The sequence below is a fragment of the Coccidioides immitis genome (assembly GCF_000149335.2).
Source record: "Coccidioides immitis RS genomic scaffold supercont3.1, whole genome shotgun sequence".
Classification (NCBI taxonomy): Eukaryota; Fungi; Ascomycota; class Eurotiomycetes; order Onygenales; family Onygenaceae; genus Coccidioides; species Coccidioides immitis.
In genome coordinates, this window is record NW_004504310.1 from 5,062,913 (window position 1) to 5,086,393 (window position 23,481).

Below are 23,481 nucleotides of genomic sequence, written 5' to 3' on the forward strand. Positions count from 1 at the left end.
ACACCTCATACTCAGCATACTGGACAATTTATTACCTACCAGGATAATCAAGCTAGTGTTGATGACAATATCATGAAAGATGTTGAACTGATCAATCAGAAGAAGCCTGAAATTCAGAACAAGACTGTGGAGAAACAAAGATCAAGATATTCTGCAACAGATCATTTATCCTCTCAGATCTGCAATTCAACAGATGCCAATGAATTAATGGGTCAAATTCTCAATGGGAAGATTGAAGTGTCAGTCAAGAAGCTTATAGATGTATCACCAAAGCTTCATCTAGTGTTCTTCAGATCAGGTTGAAATAACAGTACTAGCAAAAGCCATGCAAAGGTTGGAGTCTCTGAACCAGTTCAGCCTGAGCTAAAGATCAATTCCAGTCAACTTACATTGAAGCCCATGGTATCAAAGTCCAAAACAGCATATGGAATGCATTCATTATATGTGCCAGTCACTATAAACCAACAAGAATTAATGGTGTTGATCAATACTGGTTCAGAAATCAATTTGTTGTCTCAGAAGTATGCTGAAATGTTGAATCTGTCAATGGAAAATAAGCTGTGAGTGACCATGGTTGTTCAAACAGGAGAAGTCACTCCTTTTTACACATTTTGTGATGAAGTGCCTGTTCAGATCAGAGATATTATTACCCATACCTCTTTCCTTATATTCAAGAGAGGGGATCAGCAACTTATTCTTGGAAGACCTTGGCAATTTGCTGCTTGTTAGGGATGCAACACCTCAGATGACAGAGAAGTAAACTGTGAAATTTATAACAAGAAATGAACACATCATCTAGTTTTTGAAGGCTTTAAGCCAAGCTCAAGCAACATAAGATATGCAACTGATAAATCAAACAGTGATCATTTAAATGATTCAACAGGTATTTAATCAGGCAGGTGCCCGTGAATACAAGACCTGATGAGGATAAAGAAAATGCAACAAAGACAATGGGTATAAGAATTAATGATGAGAAGGTTGAAGGTCAGAAGGTTAAAAAGAATAGAGAAGTCAGGAGTGTTGGCAGCAGTACCAGCATTAATGGCTACAGCAATAAGAAGAAACATAGTTCTGGCAATGGTGAATCCAAAAGTGTGCTAAGTCTAATTGGATTGACCAGCATGCTGGTGAATCAAATGAACCAATCAGAGGACAAGGATAATTTTGCATCAGGAGTTCAGATTTTCTGTCCTCTGCTTCCTGATCTGGACAGTGTTACAGCTCACTGCAAACATTACACACACAATATTAATTCCAGCTTAATTCAAAAACCTATTCCACAAAGTGCTTGATCAATTTATGCATCTCTGAACAAAAATCACAATTTTGTCATGAAGAAATCACATCAAGTTAACATTTTCAATAGTGGCTGGAACATCAGGCCACCTTCTTCAGAAGTCTGGAGAGTGTGCACTGCTTATAAGCAGAAAGCTGATAAGATAAGGCTGTTAGCACCTGGAAAATCTGATGGAAGCAAACCAGAAGGCCTAGATAATTGAGTGGATGTTTGTTTGGATAAGTATTACTCTGAGAAGAAATGCATCATGTTTAATTGTAAATTTGATGACCACATTAGGCCTAGGATTGTGCCTTTTCCTGTTGGAGAATGGCTAACAAATAAGAGAATTGAGAAGCTCAAAATTGGATTTGAACTAACAAGTCAGAAGAAGGAATTTTTCATATCAGTTCTTTATAAATATGAAGGAGTATTGGTGTGGTCATTCAAAGATCTATATGGTGTTTATTCTGAATGCTTGCCTCTGCAGGTTATTAAGATAGAGCCTCATGAAGCTTGGCAGACTAAGACTTATCAAATTCCTTGTGCTCTACATGATAAGCTAATTAAAATCATTCAGGACAGGTTAGAAGCTAAAACATTGGAGTCTTGCCATAGTTCATATACTAACCCCTATTTTCTGGTTGCAAAGAAACAGAAAGGCAAATATCATTTAGTTGATGCAGCACATATGTACAATAAAGTTACTATTCAAGATGCTTTTATTCCTCCTAATGTTGACAAATATGCTGAAGACTTTGGTGGACTTGTTATGGCTAGCTTATGTGACTTGTTCTCTGGATACAATAATTTTCCATTAGCTGAAGAGAGCAGGAATATGACAGCCATTGCAACCTTTATTGGGCTTTTTTGTCATACAACTTTAGTTCAAGGGGCAACAAATTTGCCAGCTCAAGCCCAATGCAGGATAATGAAGATTATACAAGAAGTTTTTCCAGAGATTGCTTGAGTCTTTATGAATGACCTTGAGATAAAGAAATTGTGTGTCAAAAATGAAACTGAAGTTCTTCCAGAAATAAGAAGATTTGTTTATGATTATCTGCAGAACCTGGACTATATTCTATGGCTTGTCAAAATCTCTGGAGCTAGAATCTCCAGCACCAAATCTCAATTCTGCATGTCTGGAGTCAACATCATTGGATGGATCTGTAACTATGACAGACAATGACCTGAGGAAACTAAGGTGGCTAAAATTGCAAATTGGCCTACTCCTACAAGCATTACAGAATTACAAGGATTTCTAGGGCTTGCTGGATATTTCTGAATACTTATAGAGTATTACAGTTGGATAACTGAACCTTTACATTATCTGCTTCAACAAAATGTTATATGATTATGAACTGAAGAGCAAAATGATGTCTTTATGCTTTTGAAGGAAAAGTTATATTCATTTTCTATCATTCTTCCAATCAATTATGGACAAGATCCTTTGCTTATCACTGTGACTGTTGATGCCAGTGGATTAGAATGGGGAGAATGCATTATTCAGAAGCAACAAGGGGCTCAATATTCCACACAATACAAATCCAGGATATGAAATAATTCAGAGAAAACATATAATGCTGGCAAACAAGAATGCAGAGCTGTTTTGAAAGCCTTCAAGAAATTCCAACACCATATCTATGGAGTACTCTTTACCTTGGAAATCAATGCAAAAACTCTTGTCACCCAACTTAATAGGACTGCTACAGATGTTCCAGAAGCTTTGGTTACTAATTGAATAGCTTGGATACATCTCTTTGACTTTACTGTTAAACATGTTCCTGGGATGAAACACACAGCTGCTGACAGACTGTCTTGCTGAGGACTAGATACTGGAGAACAACCTGAATCTGAAGAAGACAAAGATCTGTTTGCCTTTATGAATCCTATAAGAGTTTTAGCTGGCCAAGCTCTCAATAGTGAAGATCTTAGGATACTGGACTCCACATATTCAGAAGAATTGGAGAAAATTGCATGATACCTAACCATCCTATCAAAACCATTGGGCATGGAAGAAAAAGAGTATGTGAGATTCCAAAAGAAAGCAATTAAATATGTGGTGGAGGCCAATCAACTATTTAGATGAGTGGGATCTGGTGTGCCTCTAAGACATATTGTGGACAACAAAGAACAATGTGAACAAATTTTACACATGATGCACAACAAATTTAACCATAAAGAGCAAGAGAGAACATACTCTACCTTACAAGCTCAATACTGGTGGTCAGAAATGTATAAAGATGTGTCTGCTTATGTGAAGCACTGTTCTCAATGTCAACAAAGAAATTCACAAAGATTAAGTGAAGAGCTTCATCCTACCTGGGCTTCTACCTGTTAGAAGAAAGTTGGAGTAGATATCAAACACATGCCTTTCTGTTGAGGACAAAATTATTTGGTTGTTGCAAGATGTGACTTCACTGAATGGGTGAAAGCTAGAGCATTAAAGAAGGCAACAGCTGAAGCTGTGGCCAAATTTCTTTATGAGAATATCATCTGTTGATGGGGCCTGCCTGCCAAATTTGTTATGGATGGAGGACCAGAGAATAAGAATGTTGTGAAGACCTTACTGAAGAAATTCAACATCAAACATATTGTTATTTCACCCTATAATCCTTCTGTGAATGGTATGGTGGAAGTTAGTCATAAGTCTTTGACTGATGGATTAGCTAAAGCCACCAATGGTACTGGAAGGGATTGGATTAAACATCTTCCTGTAATTCTGATGGCAGATTGAATGATGACTAAGGCTAGTACTGGTATCTCCTCTTATAGATTGCTAATGGGCCAGGAGGCAGTTCTTCCAGTTGAACTTGAGATTCCCACTTGGCAAACAATTCCATGGCAAAATGTCTGAACAACTGAAGACCTTCTTCTGATGTGTGCACACCAAATCAAACAACAAGATGAGAATGTCCTGGAAGCAGCATATCATCAGCTCCAAATGCACACTAAGAATAAGAAATACTTTGATGATACTCATAATATTCAGACCAACCCTCTTCAATCTGGAGACCTTGTCTTGCTTCACAATACCAAAGAAGAACAGAATATGTCTAGAAACAACATCCTGCACTTTCAATAGCTAGAACTCTATAGGGTTAAGTCCGCCAATCAAGAACTAGATTCCTATCATCTTGAAGAGTTAGATGGCACTGAAATCAAAGAATCTATTGCAGGAAGCAGATTAAAGAAGTACCTTATGAGATCTGGAATGGAGCAGCTCAGTAATAGCCCAGCAGATTCAGATGAAGAGATGGAGAATGTTCCTCAAAAATATGCCACAAGAAGCCAGTCTAATATTCCCTCTAGCAGTTCCTTGGATGTTAGCTCCTTAGATAGAGAGAATGACCAAGGTCAGAGTGAGAGCAAAAATGAAAATGACCAAGGAGAAATGGAGCAAACACAATTACCAACTGTTATACCAGATGACTGGAGCTTTGCTGTTGTTATACCTCCACAAGATGTTTAATTTGTTGTGTTTTGTTTGCAAAAGTGAAGTTTTTGCTTGCTTATTTGGGAAGTTTCTCTTTCTTTGTTATTTGCAAAAGCCTTCACTTTTTCTGAATTTTTCAGAAGATATTTAAAGACTGATTTTTCTTTTCTGAAGTTTCTACTGTCTTTTACATTCAAGCTTAATTCTTTTTACAGATTCAACATTTTCAACACTTCTTCTTGCCTTCTATTTTGTTATTCTGACATTTGCAATTCTTTTTGGATCACCAATATCCTTCAAAATGGCTGGACAAAGCAACTTGCCTCCTCTAGCTCCTGCACCCAAAAACCAAGGCCTGGTCATTACCAGAGACAGTGAAGTTAACCTGGATGGCCATTTCTTCAATAATCTAACAGCAGCTATGGAATACATCAATAACCAAGCTCTGCACCATCACTACAGCCTACAGATTGAGCTAATGAATGCACTGATGCAAGTGACTGATGTGATTACTGACTTAGTGGCCCATTTCTATCAATATGTTGAAAGATCCAGAGCTTGGCAACACATTATACATGCTAATTTCAAAGCCAATTTCCATGATACTCAAAAGGTTACCCTGAATGTCAAACAACATCACATTAATATGCAAAAGATCAAGAATAGACTTGTCACTACATGGGGTATTGACAGAATTGATGCCATATGGTTAAAAGTAGAGAGCCTGTGGGCAGCACAAAAGCTTTGCCATACTCTAAATATCTACAAGAATTGGGATAAGTTCACCAATAATATTAACAGCACAGTGCTCTGAAGACTAGATGCTACAGGGGCTGGACATTGCCAGAGCTTAGCTATATTGCCAGGCAATTATACTACAGTCAATAAAGAAGTTGACCATGTATGTGAACTTCCTTCAAGAGATGCCCTATGCTGATGGGATCTTACTATTGGCAACTACAGTCTTCTACAGCTGTTGGCTCTTCCACAGTCATCTAGCTCCTAATATTCAATTCAGGATATTGCTAGGAGCTCTTCTACTGCAAGCAGTCTCTGAGGTCTACTGGAAGGACTGCAGTCTTCAAGATCACCAAGAGATGTTCCAATGAGTGGAATGTCTATGCCATATAGCTGCAATGTGTCAGGAGTCTCTATACATAGCATAATGTTGATTAGATTGTGTGGATTTGAAACTGGCCAATCACAGCCACCATTTGAATTCACCAGTGTGCTGGCCAATCCATCCAGCCAATCAGAAGCTCTGAAGTGCTGCAGTGAAAGAATTGCAGCCATGTTGGCACACCAAACCCTTCAAGACTTAGATGATGATGATGAGTCTGTTATTTCTCCTGAAAGTGATGAAGAGATACCTTGACATGAGTGTGAAGAATCTGTCATGGCAGTACACTCTGGTACTTGTCATTACTGTGGATTTGAACAGCAACTCCTGCAAAAGATAAAGAGTATTAAAACACATTCAGAATTGGAGCTTATTCATATCCTGGAGCAATTAGGAAAGGCATTTAGTGATAAGAAAGCTGATATCTATCTATACTATGACCATGCAAAACTAATGGCTTCAAAACTCAGGTTGCAGACTCACACACTTAATAGAGAGGAGCTTCTCAATCATTTGGCTTACATCCATAGAAATTGTCACAACATTGGCTCAGTCAAGACCAATGACAGCACCTATCTCTGGTTCTGTTTGGCAAATAGACCAGCTAGAGCTGAAGATGCTTTAGGCATTTATAAATTTAAACATCAGCCAATTATCTCTCTGATTGCAAACATGAGAACATTCAACTTTAACTGATACATGTAGATCACTGAAGTTAACAAGTTCACCACCAGCAATCTTCAGAAGGAATGGGAGACTACTGAATCTGTCATTATTCTCCAGCTAATGTGCTGGTGAAACAATAGGTTATAAGGCACCACTACTACAGTACTCACTCAGGTCAATGGTGAATACAATATGTACTACCATCATCAGCAAATGATGGGAGATCATGACAATTACAGATGGTTGAGAACAATGTATCACAGTATTGGCCAACAACTCATGTGCCAGAACCCTGCATACTATCTATGGTATATGCTGACAAGACCTGACCATGCTTGGAAATTAATCTCCTATCCATATTATGCCAAGTATGCTAAGCCAGGGGATAAAACTGGATTTTGCCATATCAATGTCAACATTCCAGATGCTATTACTACTGGAAGGGGCATTAACATGATACAAGAATTCTTGATCTTAACAGCAGAAGAGCCCAGTGACTGCACAGAAATCTTGCCAGGAATGCATAACCATCTAGAGAATTGGTGGAGACTAGTCAAAGAACAAGGCTTATCTACTGATGGCTATGTTCACTGCATTAAGAATACAATGTATATCAAAGACAACAAAAGAAAATTTGGTATTAGGTGGACCAACATCATTTGCAAACCTGGCAATGTCCAAATTACAAGCCCTCTGCTGCCCCATGAAGCTCACAGTCCATGCAAAAAGGTCTGGTGTACTATGCTACCCTGGTATGTGGCAATCCAGAAGGATCATGAACATCTTGAAGTCAATAAAGCTGGTATCTGGTTACAGCTCTCTGCTGCACATAAGAATCTAGTTTCAGAGCCATCATCACCTTCTGGCCATTCAAACCATTATGCATCAGTTCCATATTAATTCCCTACTGCTATTCAATTGCAAGGCTTAGGAGCTATATCAGATGCCTTGATAGGCTGAATTAGGTGGGACAACCCTATGGTAATTGAGGAGCTTGATACTCTCTTTGGATCAGAAGAGAAGAAGGCTCAGGACTTCATTAATAACTGGCATCTAAAGGTCATGTGAATTGCTTTGGATGCCATTGTCAAGACATACCAAATTGAAAAGAAAGCTTTTGGTAACAAATTCTATTGGTATTGTGTGCACAACAACATTGATCCAGCATCAGTTTGGCCTTCCCCTCCTTCTGAGAACTTGATGGAAGAAGAGAATCATGGTGATCACTATTAGAGATTGCTGCTGTCACTCTCTATTCTTATTTTCTATCTCTTTTCTTACCAGATTGTTACTAATTCTTAGCCTCTTATTTTCTTTACTAAATTGCCTTTGTTTTGTTTCATATGTTGCCTGTTGTCAGGGGACACCAATAGTGAAAGCCAGGAGGAAATGTAGTGGGGATTCCAGTACCATATTAGGACAAAGATTGTTCTGGTCTGAGGCACAAAACCTCTCCAGCTACTATCTCTGAGCTATATAAACCACCCATAGCCCCTGCATCTTGCTTAATACCTTCATGCATCTTTGTACTTTTCCACACACTCATTCTTTATTGCTAGTTTGGTTATTAGTTAGAGAATATGAAGATCTCTTGTTCATGAAGCTTGCCACTGTTTCTCATTAGAGCTGCCTGTGTTAGTACAGGCTCTTTAGTACTATTATTCCTTATGAGCTTAGGTGTCTGTTAAGGCATACTTCTCTGTTCTTACTACTTGGCCATTACCATCCTTACTATGTTGTGATTTTTCATCCTTCTTGCGCTCTCACCATCTCAACCAACTCGCCTACTTTGATGAGGCATCCCATCATACCCTGCTTCACTATATTCATTCTCTTCCTGCTGTTCATTGACAGATTTGATCTATATTGAAACATGTACTGAAATATAACTGACTTCTATATAATCTCTGCAGGACTTAATGATTCTGAAAGAAGATAATGAAACAATGTATATATAATTGCTCTTGAGTCTCATGCTACAAATTTTTCTGATATTGTGGGGGTGTTGGCTTCTGGTTTACAAGCAGTTAAAAGAGAATTTGACATTGTGATAACTGATGAAGAAACTGTCAGAGTCATTACTTCTTGTATTACTTATCTTGATGACATGCTGCAGCAAAATAACAATGCTGGAATTAAATACTCTACTGCAACAGTCTCCTGTTGGAGCTGTACTGTCTCTGATATGAAGAGATTCAATATGAATTTTGACTTGGTGAAACATGACTGATATCATTACCAGCTACTTAATTTGCAGGCTGAAATTAAGATGAAGTGAACTGTTCACAAGCAAGAAGCACTGTAGAAGACTCATGAATTAGTTAAGAAAAGTTTTCTAGTTTTAAAGATCTGTCTGATACTGAATCTGGTGATATTTTTTCTCTCTGACTCCTGTCATAGTGAATTTTCAGACCTGTCCAAAATTGCACATATATTATTGATATCACATATATTAACACCTGAGAGGCAGAAGAAATACTGCCAAAGTTTACAGAGATTTCTATTTTGAAGATACTGAGTCTGACTACAGTCTTTAATTATTTATCTGAAGTTCTATCAAATCTAGAAACATGTCTGAGCTTCAATTGTGATTCTAATTATATTCTGCTTTGCTCTAAAGTCTAACTGAATTCAGACTGTTGTTCAGCAGACTCTTTATAACTTCTTTAGTGAACAGTTAATTAATTCTGACATTCTGTATTTATTGCTTGCTAAAATCTTTAGTGCTATTGCAAGAAGCAATTTATTATTGACTTCTCAGACATCTGTTGAGTACAATGAACTTAAAAGTGTAATTATCAATGCCTGAACTATGCTTCAGAAAGTGATAGATGCTACTGTTATGACTGCTGAGGCATCATGATTAGCTAGCTGGGCAGTATGAATGCTAAGATTACAGCAGAATTTACCAGTATTTAATTGAATTGTGACACCTCTGATGAAGAACATTTTAATTAATACTGTCAGTATTGCCCCAAAAGCAGGTAAGATGTTATATGCTTTGAAACACTGATCAAACATGTATATCAGAGTGTACTATATCAATCAGACAAAGAAGTATGCTGTACTAAATAACTACAATATACTGATTAGAGAGAATAAATACTGTAAATATAAAGTATTTGTGTAGCAAACCAACAAGCATGATGTTAAAAAGATTTTACTGATTCATGAGAGCTTCAAACACACTATATTCTTGGTTCTTAATAAAGCTCTTATGAAATTGAAACTCTATATCAGCAGCCAGATGAAGTAACTTTATTGTAAATATCTGATTCTCATGCAAGATCTTGTGCAATCAGAACACAATAAGTAACAAGATGATAATAAGAATGCTGATAAAGCTAATAATTCATATGCTACCATTCTCTTTTATACCTTAATTAATGCCTACTGCTGACTACCAGCTAGCTGTAAAGTCATGAAATTGCTTGATTTACAAAGTATGTGGCTTTCTGAACTACTAATTATGCATTTCTTTTTGCAAAAGCTCTGACTTTCATACAGCAGTGATTGGGCATATCAATATATGCTTGATGAAGATTTGACCCCAATCTGATTGTTTCAAAAGCTGATCTTTATATTTAATAAAGATATGCATCACACTAAATTAAAACTTGATGATCTGGTTGAGTATACTTGTGTGTTGGGCATTAAGATCAGACAAATAAGATGCATATTCACTCACAACCAGGACAGCTGCTAAAGAGTTTTTTTTACCATGTTCTCTGCTCATGAAATTTGGTGCAAGAGGGTACTGGATTTGCTGATTTTGCAGGTAAATTAAAATAAGATTTATATAATTGACCTACCTGCAATCTGCAAATCAAGCCTTTACACAATATCTGTCAGTAAAGATTCTGAAAGACTTGAACTGGATTCTGCTCTGCTGATTATCTTTCTCAACTGCACTTGGAGTGTTTTCTTTTTATAGATGGATTGGGTGGTTTGATGTATGTAGTATTGTGCATTAGTTGAAATCTCTCCAGTGTCTGCTGGGGTAACTATACTATAATAATTTCTATACTATAATGGTTTCTATACTATAAACATTTATAAACCTGAAAAGGTATCCTGAACATTTCTAGATATATTTGTTGATCAGGGGTTTGAACATTTCCCAATTTCTATGTTGAGGATCAGAAGCTATGTTTCTGAATTCAGAACATATATATTTTTAAACTTCCAAACAACTGTGGATTCGGATAAATGTATATTCCGACGTAAATGTATCGGGACTAGTGGATCTACGGTTTACAAATCCTCCCCATTTCTGCTATGGCAGGACCTCAGCGCGTCACGGTGGATGGAGCTCAGCGGCTGGCAAATCGAGGTGCTGGGGCCCGACGAAGAAGCTCTCACCATGCAAATGTCTGCTGACTCTATTCAGTCGTGACAATGACGTCTCCGGATGCTGAACCCCCTGCGTTGTTTAACGACCTAAAATTCTTCTTGTCAGCTACCGTACCACAGCGGTCTTGGTGCGCGGACCTCATCAAAGTGAGTTCACGAGATTGCAGAAGTGATAATATATACATAAATGCTGAATAGTCCATTGGATGCCAGAATCATGGCGGGAAGGTTGTGCCTCTGGAGAAAAACGCTGATATTCTCCTTGTTGATCACATGAAGAAGGACCTTCCCCCTGGCAGGTTCGTCAGTACTCTCCAACGCTGCACACACAGGTCATTGATGTAGCATCATTCATAGCTACTCATTCAAGTTTATTGATCGCTGCCTACGAGCCGGGAAGCTTCTGGATCTGGAGGAATTCCGGGCCGGACCAGCACCTGGCAACGCCCGCCCAGTAGGATCCGTATCTATACCCGCCAGAGGACACAGGGTGGGCTTTACCGCAGAAGATGACCAAATTCTCTACGATTGGGTGAAGCCAATTGAGAGGCAAGGCGGGCCAATTAGGGGAAACAAGATTTATCAACAGCTCGAAGAAAAGGTATCCGCCCGTCTACCGAATGATATAACCATCAGAACATACTCATCCATATACTAGCATCCGCAGCATACTTATCAATCGTGGCGAGACCGTTATCTTAAGGTAGTGAAGGATCGCCCACGACCGGTTACAAGAGAAGATAACACGCGAACCGCAGAATCTACTATCCCTCCTGAGCCCGCAGGCTCCGATGGGGAAAATTCAGCGCCGAGAGCGCGGACGGAGCGGTCGGACTCGCAATCCATTGAACAAATGTCCGCTCCATTCCTGAGCTCCGAAGAAGATGAGCTCCTTCGTTTCGCATCCAAGATTCTAGAGGTCGACCCAGCCCTAGAGAATGACTTCTGGGCTGAGTTTGCCCAAGATCACGTACGGCATATCTGCATTTGCCTACATGTAATTGTCACATCTAACATGAGCTATTGTAGGATCGTCATACACCAATCGAATGGAAAAACTACTTCCATACATTTATCCGTCCCAAGCATATTATGAAAATGAGGATGACAAAGGGGGCTATAAGGAAGTCGCCGTCCATCTCACCAGCCAAAAGTGATCATCAACCACCCCATTCCAATGAAGAGATAGCCCCACTAACAGAAACCAACATCACTGCATCCACAACGACATCTCTAAAGCGGATCATCTCGGACGCCCAAGATTCTGCAGAGGAGCAGTCAGCCGAGAGCGTCATAAAACGGCGACGTACAATAGGAATGGAAACAGCCACGGTCTCACCGTCAGCGTCAACCTACGACAGGGTCGACGGGGCTAGAAGACGAGCCACCGACTATATCCGGGAGCCTTCCGTCCATATATCAGCCCTTGGTGACATTGTCCAAACTTCCCCATCCCCTATCGAACCAATTCCTATGGCCTCGGGCGCGTCGGCGCCTCTAGAAATAAGTGAAAGCATCTCACAGTCCAACGGGGATTACGAAACAGCACCGCAAGAACAATCCACCCAAGATATCTTTGCCAATCTGCAGCAACATGTGAACGACGTCAACAGCCTTCTCTATCCAACGCTCCCACGCGTCTCGGAGGAGGAAGAGGAACAGTCCAATTCCGAAGAAATAACCGAAAAGGAGAAAGAAGAAATCCAAGAGCTTGATCAATGGATTGAATCAAGGCTCCACACCGGAAGGGCCAAAGACAAAGGGCAGATCATCCAAGCTCTTTCGTGTACATCCATGAATCCCTATTTGGCTGATAAGGTACTTGATCATCTGAACAATGGCGAAGGCATCCCGAACAATATTCCTGGAATATGGACGGAGGAAGATGATAGCCTTCATGACTCAAGCGATTCCATCGACATAAAGAAATTAGAGGAGAAGCATGGTACAGAAAATTTCGATATTCGTGGGAAATACCTGAATACGGTGCGACAGCTCATGTCAGAGGAAAAAGACCCATAACCTTTAGCTGGTATTTTGACGTTGGCAAGCGAAATCCGTGTACATACATCCATAATCGATAGCCCGTATGGGTATGTTTCTCGGCTTCGGTCCAAAGTATGTGTTGCGAAATAACACCCACGAAGGAAGGAGAAAGTTGACAAAGTCATAAACGTCCTATTCGCCTCAGGTTAAAAGGCTCAACTACAAATACAAAATCATTGGCGATGACTGCGTAAAACGATACAAAACAAAAATATACGAAGGATTTTACCTTCGTTTAACGCTCTCCCATAACGAATATCAACCTTAAATTTAGAAAGGAAATAAACATCCTGAAGTCGGGTTGCAAGCTGATTAAAAGAAGATGGGAAAGATCGAAGCGATAAAGCGACGAAGCGAATCAATCACGCCAATAACACAAGCTTTCTGTCAGCTTCTTGCCAGGGGCCTATGACATCGCAAGGGAAATTCCGGCCTTCACAACTGCTTTAGGTGCGGCGACACCGCGGGGGTACGGCTTGAGTGCCCCGACAGCCGATGGCTTCGGCTTCATCATTCAAAGTCCTTATGAAGTGAGACATCTCGGGATGGAAACATATCACCGTATAAAGTTCAATTGGCGTGGTTCGAACTCTATTCATCCCTGAAAACACTAAAGGACCCCGACGTTAGCATGTCTTATCAAGGATCGCTCTTCATCAAGATTGGCATACAGATGATTTTCGTAGAACTTCAACATCTAACGGATCTCCTGTCAGCGCATCCTATTTTATATATAAGCCTTCAACATTGGAACAGTACCTTCTGTGGGCATTTCTCGTAACATTGCTTTAATGACACCTTTGCTTTCTTCTCATTGTTCCAGTGTAAAAGCACGTATAAATTGTCGCCGTCGCGAATAATAGTTTCGACCGACCTGACCTCCTTGTCCCAGTTGTTTGATTTTGGAACCCAATCGGCGCCTTCTACAGTGTCTGGAGTTCCGTTCATAGACGCAAGCGACTTCTTGGCCTTCTTAGTCGCCAGCTTAGGTGTCGTGCCCCCTCCCATCGACTTCCGTTTCCGGGTCGGTTTCTCTGGGCGTCCGCCTATTATTGTAAAGTATTCTTGTAGAGCGTCCGGTGCACCGCTCCTGTCCATCTCGGTTAATACGTGCGCAATATGCAGCAGGAAGTGGGAAATAAATACAGGTTTTCTTCAGGCTCTAACGTCAAGTCCTCGGGATTATCGTATCCTTTCCATTTGACCTGAAATAATAGTTTTCCCTAAAGACCGAACTCAGACACTGGCCAAAAAGGGAAAATCACGAACCAAGGAAGGTATGCTCACGCCTTTGCCGAATTCATGGTTTACAATCTTCTCCACGACGTAGCTAGCGCAAAGAGTTAGATTTAATATTTTGAGGTGCTTCTCCTAAACTTACACATCGTCGCCTTCGCCCTCACTCCCAGATTCACTTTCGTTATCATCGGCGCTTCTATCAGGTTCTTTGGTGTCTTGAGTGGGATCTTTAAAAGGGATTGATTCGCCGCCGGATTCGTCTTCGCTCGAAGATTCAAGCGGCGCTAAGTGAACTGTGAGCATTCACCATTCTCGTCCGCAGCATGTAGCTGGAGCTTTGTGGGTGGGGAGAGACAAGGATAGGGCGGCTCACGAGGCATTGTAGACGACAAAGTAGCGGGCACGGTTCCGACCAGGTTGAGGGCGATAAGCCGAATTGAAACGCTGCTGGCTGCTGGGGTACGGCGGTTGGATGACGACTGGCGCAAGCTTGAGGAGAGCTCTCTTATTTTGAAGTTCGCGGAAAGTTCGCGTTTTGCAGAGGAATGATGACTCAGCATGCCGTGGGGATGGGGCTAAACTCCTTCTGGCAAAGAGCTCTTCCACCCAAATTTATCTGGACAATGACAAACCATCACCAAGGCCGCGCCGACGATTGACTTGTGCTGCAGTCTCGAGTTTCCAATCGTATCTTTACAGCATTGTTCCTGAGGGTTGTAATTTTTTCTCTCCGGGAGTCACCAGCCCTGTCGATAGCCTTGGCCGCTCAGCGGTACGATTTTCAACATGGCGATGAGTATGCTCAAAGTGCCCCTCCCCTGGTTGAACCCTGCTAACAACTCGGCGGAACAGAGATTGATATGTCACAAGGTATTGTTTCGCTATTTCGAACCTATGCATTTACAATGCTCCCTAGATCTAATTGGTTTCCACGGTAGCTTCTGTTATGAAAGATGAACAAGGCAGACCCTTCATTGTCGTTCGAGAGTACGTTATATGAACCCATGGCTCCATCAAGAAAATATCCACGGATACGTCTAATATTCTTCTTATAGTCAAGGGAAGAAGAAGAGACAACATGGAACAGATGCTGTCAAATCACACATCTTAGCTGCAAGAACAGTATCCAATATTGTCAAGACATCACTGGTATTACATCCTCTCCTTTCAGATGGACGCGAGCCATGTCCTAATCGCTCCTTTTGCATCATCTAGGGCCCCCGAGGGCTTGACAAGATATTAATTTCGCCAGACGGAGATATCACCGTCACAAACGACGGAGCTACCATTCTATCCCAGGTGTGTGCTCGTTCGCCTGCCCCGTTCCAGTCCGTCGCCTGGCTAAACATCCTAACTAGATGGAAATTTCAAATAATGTTGCCAAATTGTTAGTTGAGCTCTCCAAATCGCAGGATGATGAAATTGGGGACGGAACAACTGGTGTCGTCGTACTTGCTGGTGCCCTGCTGGAACAAGCTGCGGACCTCATTGATAAGGGTATTCACCCGATCCGCATTGCGGATGGATTCGACCAGGCTTGCGAAATCGCAGTTTCACATCTTGACAAAATCAGTGATGAGGTTAAATTCTCCCGTGATAACCAGGAAAACCTCTTGAAAGTCGCAAAGACTTCTCTAGGCAGCAAGATGTGGGTCTCTCGTTCCACCTTGGGAAGATGGTATCGCTGATCGATATATGCAGCGTTTCCAAAGCACATGATCATTTTGCAAAGATCGCAGTCGACGCAGTGCTTTCCGTTGCTGATCTGGAAAGAAAGGACGTCGATTTCGAACTGATTAAGGTCGACGGTAAAGTTGGAGGATCCTTGGAACAGTCGCTTCTCGTAAAGGGAGTTATCGTCGACAAGGATTTTTCGCATCCACAAATGCCAGACGAAGTTAGGGATGCAAAACTTGCAATTTTGACCTGTGCATTTGAACCTCCAAAACCGAAAACCAAGCACAAGCTCGATATTACGAGCGTCGAAGAATTCAAAAAGCTACAACAATATGAGAAAGATAAATTCACTGAAATGATTCAACAGCTAAAAGATACTGGAGCAAATCTCGTCATCTGTCAATGGGGCTTTGATGACGAAGCCAACCACCTTCTTCTCCAGAATGATTTGCCGGCAGTTCGATGGGTCGGTGGTCCCGAAATTGAATTGATTGCTATCGCCACCAACGGCCGAATTGTTCCCCGATTTGAGGACCTAAGCCCAGAAAAATTAGGGACTGCTGGCCTGGTTAGAGAAATGACCTTTGGTACCACGAGAGAGAAAATGCTGGTTATCGAGGAGTGTGCAAACAGCAGAGCTGTCACTGTCTTTGTTCGCGGAAGTAATAAGATGGTATGTCATTTATCACAAGGATACTTTTGATGACAGCTAATGCTGACCGTTAATTTTATTAGATTATTGATGAAGCCAAGCGGTCACTGCATGATGCTCTGTGTGTTGTCAGGAACCTAGTGCGGGATAACCGCATTGTATATGGTGGTGGTGCAGCAGAAATTTCTTGTTCACTTGCCGTGCAAGAGGCTGCTGAAAAGGTAGGATAGGCACCTTCTCCAAGTCTTCAGGTAAAAGAAAGAAAAAAGCGCTAATCATTTATTGAATCATCCAGTGTCCTGGATTGGCTCAGTATGCCATGCGCGCTTTTGCAGACGCATTGGATGCCGTACCCATGGCCCTTGCCGAGAACTCCGGATGGAGCCCTATTGAAACCCTAGCCACAATCAAATCGCGACAAGTCAAGGAGCACAACTCAAGACTGGGAGTTGATTGCATGCAAACTGGCAGTAACGGTATGCCTTCTGTTGTTATCTCTTCCCGATATACCTTGTTGAATAAGCACTAACCTTGTTTCCCTTTTGTCCAGATATGAGAGAGCATTTTGTCATTGATCCACTCATCGGAAAGCGTGCGCAATTACTTCTTGCAACCCAGTTATGCAGACTTGTCCTAAAGGTAAAGCATGTTCTTGTAGCCATCACTAATTTAAGCCCTGTTTTCTGACCATCTCTCTAGGTGAACAACGTAATCATTGCTGGAGAGGACGAGGATGAATATTAAAAGCCTGGTCACCTTAATAGACTGGAGGGGACATTGACCGCCTTTCCAATCTTCTTTTTATGAAAGAATAAAGCTTTGAACAAAGGAATAGTATAAAATGGATTTCCAGTGATAGATAAAACAATACCTTTGGCACACCATATTCCTTTGCCGACTAAACACATTACTAAAGTCAGCCTCGAGGTACATGCTTTGCTCCAGATTAGAAACAAGTAACAACAGGATGGTATTACATACCCCAACACCGTGGGAAGACTATCACATAAATTCGCCACCTTGCCATCTACATACTAGCTACAAATTGAGCTTTATTCTCTTCCAGCCTTTTCAAGACCAGACTAAAATTCGCTTTCATCTGCATCATCTTTCACCTTCTCCAAAATCTCGTCAAGTTCCCACATCTGGAGCTGACTACGGGACATAAAGTGAGAAACCTCATCACGCTCACTAGCGTTGTTCTCCTGCCCATTCTGTTGGAGGTTCTTCCTTGCCTCCAATCGCTTAACAAGCTGGTTAGCATCCCGTAGGCTAGCCAATCTCCTTTTGATTCCATTCCTCGACGCCGTCTCGTGAAGCAAATGGTACAGTTTGCCTTCAACACGATCAGTCGGCCAGAAGCGAGGTGTATCCATACCATCCTTTTTGTATAACTCATTAGGATCAGTTATTTTCTGAGTGCGTGAACCAAACGTATGCTGCACATTGAGTGGCTCGTATACCACAGGATTTCCCCTCCAATCAACATCATTCATCCTACAATGGACCCTCCGTGGACTGTTCCTCAACCATGAGAGAACAGCATCGAAAATTTTATTTTCGACCAGTTCCAAGGGGGTTATGCCCGTTGCATTTTCGAGGAGGGCAAGGCTTGGATCCCTCTCGAGCATGACACGCGCCAAATCGATGAAGTTCTTCCGAACGACTTGATGGATTGGATAGTTCCCTTCACCGTCGAGAACGTAAAGTTCCTGTCCACCAGTAATTTCCAAAATTGTCCGAAGCATATCCGGGTGTGGGTTCTGAGCTGTGGCTAGCCATTCTGCCAGTGGAGTCAGCATACTCCAGGAGTTATACTGATGAGTTCCTCGCCCTACGTGCGATCTCTGTGTTGCCAATGAACGAAGCACTTCTTTGTCCAGAAGTCCGGAAAGAGCCCTAAACAAGTTGGGGGACTTAATGACACCCTCTCCCATGGAAGGGGTAAGGATTGTGTGGAGTAAATTGCGGCCTGTCTCATCACGGACTGTTTGATCTGCCCCAGCTTCCACAATGGTTTTGGCAGCCATTACCCTTCGTTTTATAAAGGCAACCTGCAATGCTGTCATGCCTGTCTTATTCTTAGCATTTAAAGAGGTTGGAATGGCCTCAAGAATGAGTTTGACATGAGCAACGCCTGTCTCCTTGGTAGCGTTACCAAGCACTGCGCAGTGAAGCGCCATATCGCCTAAAAAAATGATGTTAGCAAGCATTCTATTTTCTAGAAAACACAATAATAACTTACGTCGAGCATTTAGCCATGACGACAAAGCTCCTTCAAAGCCGCCAGGGACATCCGTAAACGCTTTGATACGCTTATCGTCTGCGTACATGGATGCGAATTCTTTATACTTTTGTTCAGGGATGTCACTCAGGAACCATTTAATAGACTCAAGATTCGTGGTAAAGGCCGCACGCAAAAGCAGATTTTCTTCCGCCTCGAACCGGCGATAACGATGACGGCCATCCTCGGCTGCCCAGTCCTCTCGTTTGCTTCCATAAACCGTGAGACCTTGGTAATACTGCAGTTTATGTTAGACATAGATACAACAGGTAAGTGATCTCCCTTTACTCGCCTTTGGTTTTGAATCAAGTTTTACGCCGGCTTTCTTTATCAACGCCTGGAGAGGAAATTCGGCTCCTGTTTGTGAAATAATATGCTCCAAAATCTCCGTGTAGCCATTTTCCATTGGCCTCTCAAATTCTCCACTTGCAACAGGAAGAAAGAGCGGTGCATCTTCGTCCGTAGGCCCTTGATACTTCTGAAGTTGTTCCATAATAAATTTCAGCGCGACCAAGTTGTTCTTTTGAACAGCATAGGTGAACAGGCCGGATGAGTGCGCATATTCAGTTCGAGAACAAAGATTTTCCAAAGTGCCCTAGATAAGATACAGGTCAGTAAAGACAAAAGAAAACACTAGAGCATCATAAAGAATTACTTACCATAGCCGTTAGCTTGTGGGCTCCAAAAATAAACGGGGACATGTAGCTGTTAGTTCCTTTGAAACGTGCATCAAACACATGTTTGTTTTCAGCAGCATCAAAGAATATGCGTAAATCACTATAGTGCCTAACCATGTCTGCTGGGGAAGTTGATGATTTGACAATATTTCCCAACTCCCTAACGTCGTCAATGGTGTGCTGTTCGTCGACGAGATCAAATCGAACAGAAACCCCATGATTGTCTTCCTCCTCGCTTTCTGATTCCGAATAGCAACACTCACTGCCACTCTCTTCTCCAGCGTCGACAACGATTTCGTATCTCTTTCGGGTTGGTGCTTCTGTTCTAGGAGCATATTGGGCGTCGGCAATTTCAAGGATAACTTTGGCCAGTTCATAATGACCTCGAGCAACCGCAATGACGAAAGGGGTTACCCCTCGCCTATCTCTCACTGAAACATGGAGCGGTGGCTTCTTATGGTCAGCGCCCCAGGATCCTAGAGTAAGAGCCTTCACTTTCCTAATATCACCTTCCCAGGCAGCCTCGAACCTGAAATATAGTTAGCAAATGGACCGCACACAAAATACAAATAAGGGGACAAGGAAAAATGGGAGCATTGGTGTATCGTACAGCTGCATGTAACTAGCACTCTTTATTTTTCCGAGATCATTATCATGGAAAGTCCGGGCGATTGAAAAATCATTCTCAGTAGTCGCCGCTTCATCAATTGCCTGGGCCGCTTGGTTTTTCACCTCCTGATTTTCGGCCGTCCCCTTAAAATTGGCATAAAGTTCTTGAAAAGTTTTCGCACCCTTCTCTAATAATATCGCCTTAATATTTTCCAGAGCAGAGAGTTCAGCGGCCACCCACTCAGCTCGCGGCTTTTTTTCTTCGTCCTCTTTGGCTCGCTTCTTCAGATATTCCTCGTGAGAACTCTTCATCGCCCGTACGGCCGCCTTAGCTATTTCGAGCTCATTTTGGATGAAGCAATACTCATAACTACCCTCACGCAGCCCTTCGAGATACTCCGAATCGGACTTTAGAGCTGGAGGCTCAGGGCTGTTCGACTGGCGTTCAACTACGGCCTGGTCGTCCCGCAGATACTTCATTCTCATTTTGACAATATCGAGCACACTCTGGTCTCTCTGTTGGCCTCTGTGTTGACCTGCGCGTTGACCACTATGATTCATCACGGAGTGAGCTTCTGGTGTCAAGGAATTGGGATCGGCACCAGCATCCAAAAGTACTTTGATAATGGCTGGACTTGCAAACCGGGCCGCAATGATAATAGGCTCTGCAAGATGATTCTCTACCGGGCCGGAGTTATTCTTCCCCCAACGTGCCCAGAATCTTTGCACGCGTTCACCCGAGATCGAGAGGCTTGCTCCATGTTCGAGTAGTTTCTTGATCATCGATATGCTCCGGTCCTTTATAGCGGTAGATAAAGGCAGCCTTGGCTCATCGCCGTATGACATGCCTAACGCGGGATGATTGATAGCCAACTTGGCGGCAGGTCCGTCCAATTCAAAGAGGGTGTCTATCAAAGCGCTCTCCCCTTCCATGACAATTGAGTGAAGAGCTGTGACATGGTGCATATCGGCCTGTGTTGAAGAAGCACCCAACTCCAAAAGTGTTTTTAGAACTTCCTTTGACTTTTCAAGAGGGTTGTGGGCAACTAAAGCCATTGAAAGCGTAACATCATGGTGATGTTGATAAGATGGCTTTCTCCAGACAATTGGTTGGGCTATATTGGCACCGAACTCAGTCGCGAGGATGTCGACAATGCCGGCATAGCCATTCAACAATGCCAAGTGAAGAGGGCTTATTGGCATGTCCCACGACAGTACATCAACATTGTCATAAAAGTTAGGCTCCTCTCCTTCATCCTCGTTCTCTTCGGGGGGGTTTTGGATCTCAGAGGCGGATTTCTTGACCATGACCATCGATCCTTGGGTGGCAGCATAAGGTCCCTCGCTCACACTTTGCACAAATGAAATGTCATCGTCGTCAGAATCTCCAGATTCAACGTCGCTAACCCCCGAACCAGACGAAGGCCCTTTTCCCTGCGACAGTGGCTTTTCCGTTTTCTCTGAATGTTCAGCTTTGTTCGCCTCGCTTTTTCTGAGAATAGTTCTCAAAATTTCCGGGTTCCCACGCGCGGCTGCCATATGAAGTACTGTGAACCCACCAGCAACTCGCGCAACGAGTTTCGCTCCCCGGTCGACAAGGTACTGCACGATTTCCGGTGTACCGCACATGACTGCCAAGTGAAGAGGCATTCTTCCAGTGTGATCCCGTTGATCAACGTTGAAATCTTCTCTAGCACAACACTTCTTAACACATTCAAGGTCGCCGTCCACAATAGCTTGACAAAGGCGAGCAGTATCGCCGATGTAAGCCATTTCAGTCCAGTCAGAATCGGTTATAGGGTTAAAGCTGCCGATCGCTTGTCTTCCAGGGTCGTCCTTCATAAACTGAATCTTCCCAGAAACAAATCTCCGACTTTCCTCTTCGGCAATTTCAATTTCCTCTTCCGTGGCAGGTGACGGGCAGAAACCGCAACAATCTTCAATAACGTCTTGCACCGCACCGAAGAATGCGGGATGCCTATGCAGATCCACGGTGCGCTCTTTAGATTTATTCCACTCAGCATTAAGAAGTAAGTCCTTCTTATAGAGCAATCTCTCAATCTGTAGGTCTATTAACAACTCCACGTCCAGATGAACTAACATTCATATAGTGGAGTAATACCTTTTTGGCAGTGTATTTCGGTCCATATGGGATAGTAAAAGTATGATAACTCGACACATCTTCTTCTTCAACCCACTCTGCGATATCCTCCGGCTGGCGTTCCTTAAAATTCCCGTGAGGGTTGTTATAGAACTTCTCCTTTGTCGACGGAGGCCTGCCACGTTCAGAACGACGCTGATCAACATAGCGATCCCTAGAACCAGCTGTTGGGAGTTTCTCCATTACCAGGAGGCGCGCTAGGCCAACTACATGGGTAAAGGATCGCTCGAAGATTGTGGGGTCAACTCTGGAACGATCGAGACCCGACCAGTAGACTTCGAAGCCACGATGTGAGTACTTGGCGAGACGGTTTTCATATGAAGGGGAGCGTCGCGTAAGGTCAATAGTATTGGTCTGGGTGACAAATGAAGCCAGCGCCCGCGGACTCGCCCATACCTGCGAGCCATCAAAAGCCGTGCAGGAGCAATCCACGTCAAAACCGGTCAGGATCTCCGACACGCTCTTATAGAGGCGGAGCACGATTTGAACATGGCGCGTGGGGTATCTTGAAGCAATTGTGAGAGCGTTTTTGGTTCGAATAACCTATTTCGAACCAGTCAGCCTTAATCAAGGGTGAATGGGCCATGCTCTTACAGTTGTCTCTTCTAGGACACTGTTTCTGATACATTTCTCAATTTGCTTAATTTTTTCAATGGCCTGCTCCTCGTTCAGGCCGTAAATAAATAAATCAACATCCGATGCCGGGGCTATCTTTTCATGATAGAATTCTCTATGCCGAGGATTAGAAACTTTGGTATAATACAATTACTGCCCGCAATCGCGGTGAAACTCGCATACCTTTGAGCCTTTCTGGAAGATTTCTGCTCCTCAGTAAGGGGCAAGAGACAAGTCGTTACGGCGCTTCCAGCAACAACGACATTGCTCCAATCCAAATCAACAAGGGAAGATTCAGAAAATAACCTGAAGTTTTCTTTGAACTCGCTGAGAGACGGTGCCGCAGCAAGGGTCCCCTCCTCTTTGCGGAATGTGGGATGTAAGGGGAGGAGATACTTCTCGCTCTCCCTGGCAGATTCACTTTCCAAGTTCCGAGGCTTCACTTTGAGCTGCTCCTCGAATCCGGCATAGATCGGAACGACATTGACATGCGGGTCAGCAATGGTCTCGCTGTCCGGCTCTTGCGCAAAGATCTCGCGAAGCTTGGACTCATAAGTCTGGAAGGCGTCGAGGGCACCCCCGTTCAGGATACCATTGCGGCTCTGCTTTGCCAGATAAGGGATGAATTCGTTCAATGGGACTATACGTGTTGGAAGCTCCATTGGCCTGG

The 23,481-nt window shown here is 42.7% G+C and overlaps 4 protein-coding genes across 4 annotated transcripts; 2 read left to right on the forward strand and 2 right to left on the reverse strand.

The window, feature by feature from the left end:
- Nucleotides 1–10,825: 10,825 nt before the first annotated feature.
- Nucleotides 10,826–13,642, forward strand: CIMG_01287 (uncharacterized protein). The gene is made up of 5 exons (XM_001247515.2): nt 10,826–10,998; nt 11,065–11,150; nt 11,209–11,452; nt 11,510–11,821; nt 11,881–13,642. Exons 1-5 carry the CDS (start codon nt 10,897–10,899, stop codon nt 12,871–12,873), a joined length of 1,737 nt encoding a protein of 578 aa, XP_001247516.1. The 5' UTR covers nt 10,826–10,896; the 3' UTR covers nt 12,874–13,642.
- On the reverse strand, nt 12,046–14,696 carry CIMG_01286 (heterochromatin protein HP1; the record flags this gene model as incomplete). Its single annotated transcript, XM_001247514.2, has 7 exons — nt 12,046–13,507; nt 13,569–13,594; nt 13,657–13,987; nt 14,044–14,120; nt 14,185–14,227; nt 14,279–14,420; nt 14,510–14,696. The coding sequence occupies 7 exons, from the start codon at nt 14,694–14,696 to the stop codon at nt 13,489–13,491; spliced, it is 825 nt and encodes a 274-aa protein (XP_001247515.1). The 3' UTR covers nt 12,046–13,488.
- A 78-nt stretch (nt 14,697–14,774) lies between these two features.
- On the forward strand, nt 14,775–17,325 carry CIMG_01285 (T-complex protein 1 subunit epsilon). Its single transcript, XM_001247513.2, has 11 exons — nt 14,775–14,932; nt 14,989–15,006; nt 15,075–15,123; nt 15,192–15,285; nt 15,352–15,435; nt 15,495–15,784; nt 15,838–16,486; nt 16,549–16,686; nt 16,761–16,941; nt 17,016–17,104; nt 17,165–17,325. Exons 1-11 carry the CDS (start codon nt 14,923–14,925, stop codon nt 17,207–17,209), a joined length of 1,647 nt encoding a protein of 548 aa, XP_001247514.1. The 5' UTR covers nt 14,775–14,922; the 3' UTR covers nt 17,210–17,325.
- A 113-nt stretch (nt 17,326–17,438) lies between these two features.
- CIMG_01284 (uncharacterized protein) lies at nt 17,439–23,473 on the reverse strand (the record flags this gene model as incomplete). Its single annotated transcript, XM_001247512.2, has 8 exons — nt 17,439–18,653; nt 18,711–18,987; nt 19,042–19,344; nt 19,409–19,955; nt 20,037–22,096; nt 22,137–22,739; nt 22,791–22,926; nt 22,995–23,473. 8 exons carry the CDS (start codon nt 23,471–23,473, stop codon nt 17,548–17,550), a joined length of 5,511 nt encoding a protein of 1,836 aa, XP_001247513.2. The 3' UTR covers nt 17,439–17,547.
- Nucleotides 23,474–23,481: the final 8 nt, after the last annotated feature.

Excerpts from the sequence above, each read along its gene's own strand:
- CIMG_01287 (XM_001247515.2), top strand. The coding sequence starts at position 10,897 with ATGACGTCTCCGGATGCTGAACCCCCTGCGTTGTTTAACGACCTAAAA. Across the intron at positions 10,999-11,064 it reads GGTGCGCGGACCTCATCAAA|AATCATGGCGGGAAGGTTGT; the intron begins GTGAGTTCACGA and ends ATTGGATGCCAG. Across the intron at positions 11,453-11,509 it reads ATCAACAGCTCGAAGAAAAG|CATCCGCAGCATACTTATCA; the intron begins GTATCCGCCCGT and ends TCCATATACTAG.
- CIMG_01285 (XM_001247513.2), top strand. Across the intron at positions 15,286-15,351 it reads ATATTGTCAAGACATCACTG|GGCCCCCGAGGGCTTGACAA; the intron begins GTATTACATCCT and ends TGCATCATCTAG. Across the intron at positions 15,436-15,494 it reads GAGCTACCATTCTATCCCAG|ATGGAAATTTCAAATAATGT; the intron begins GTGTGTGCTCGT and ends CATCCTAACTAG.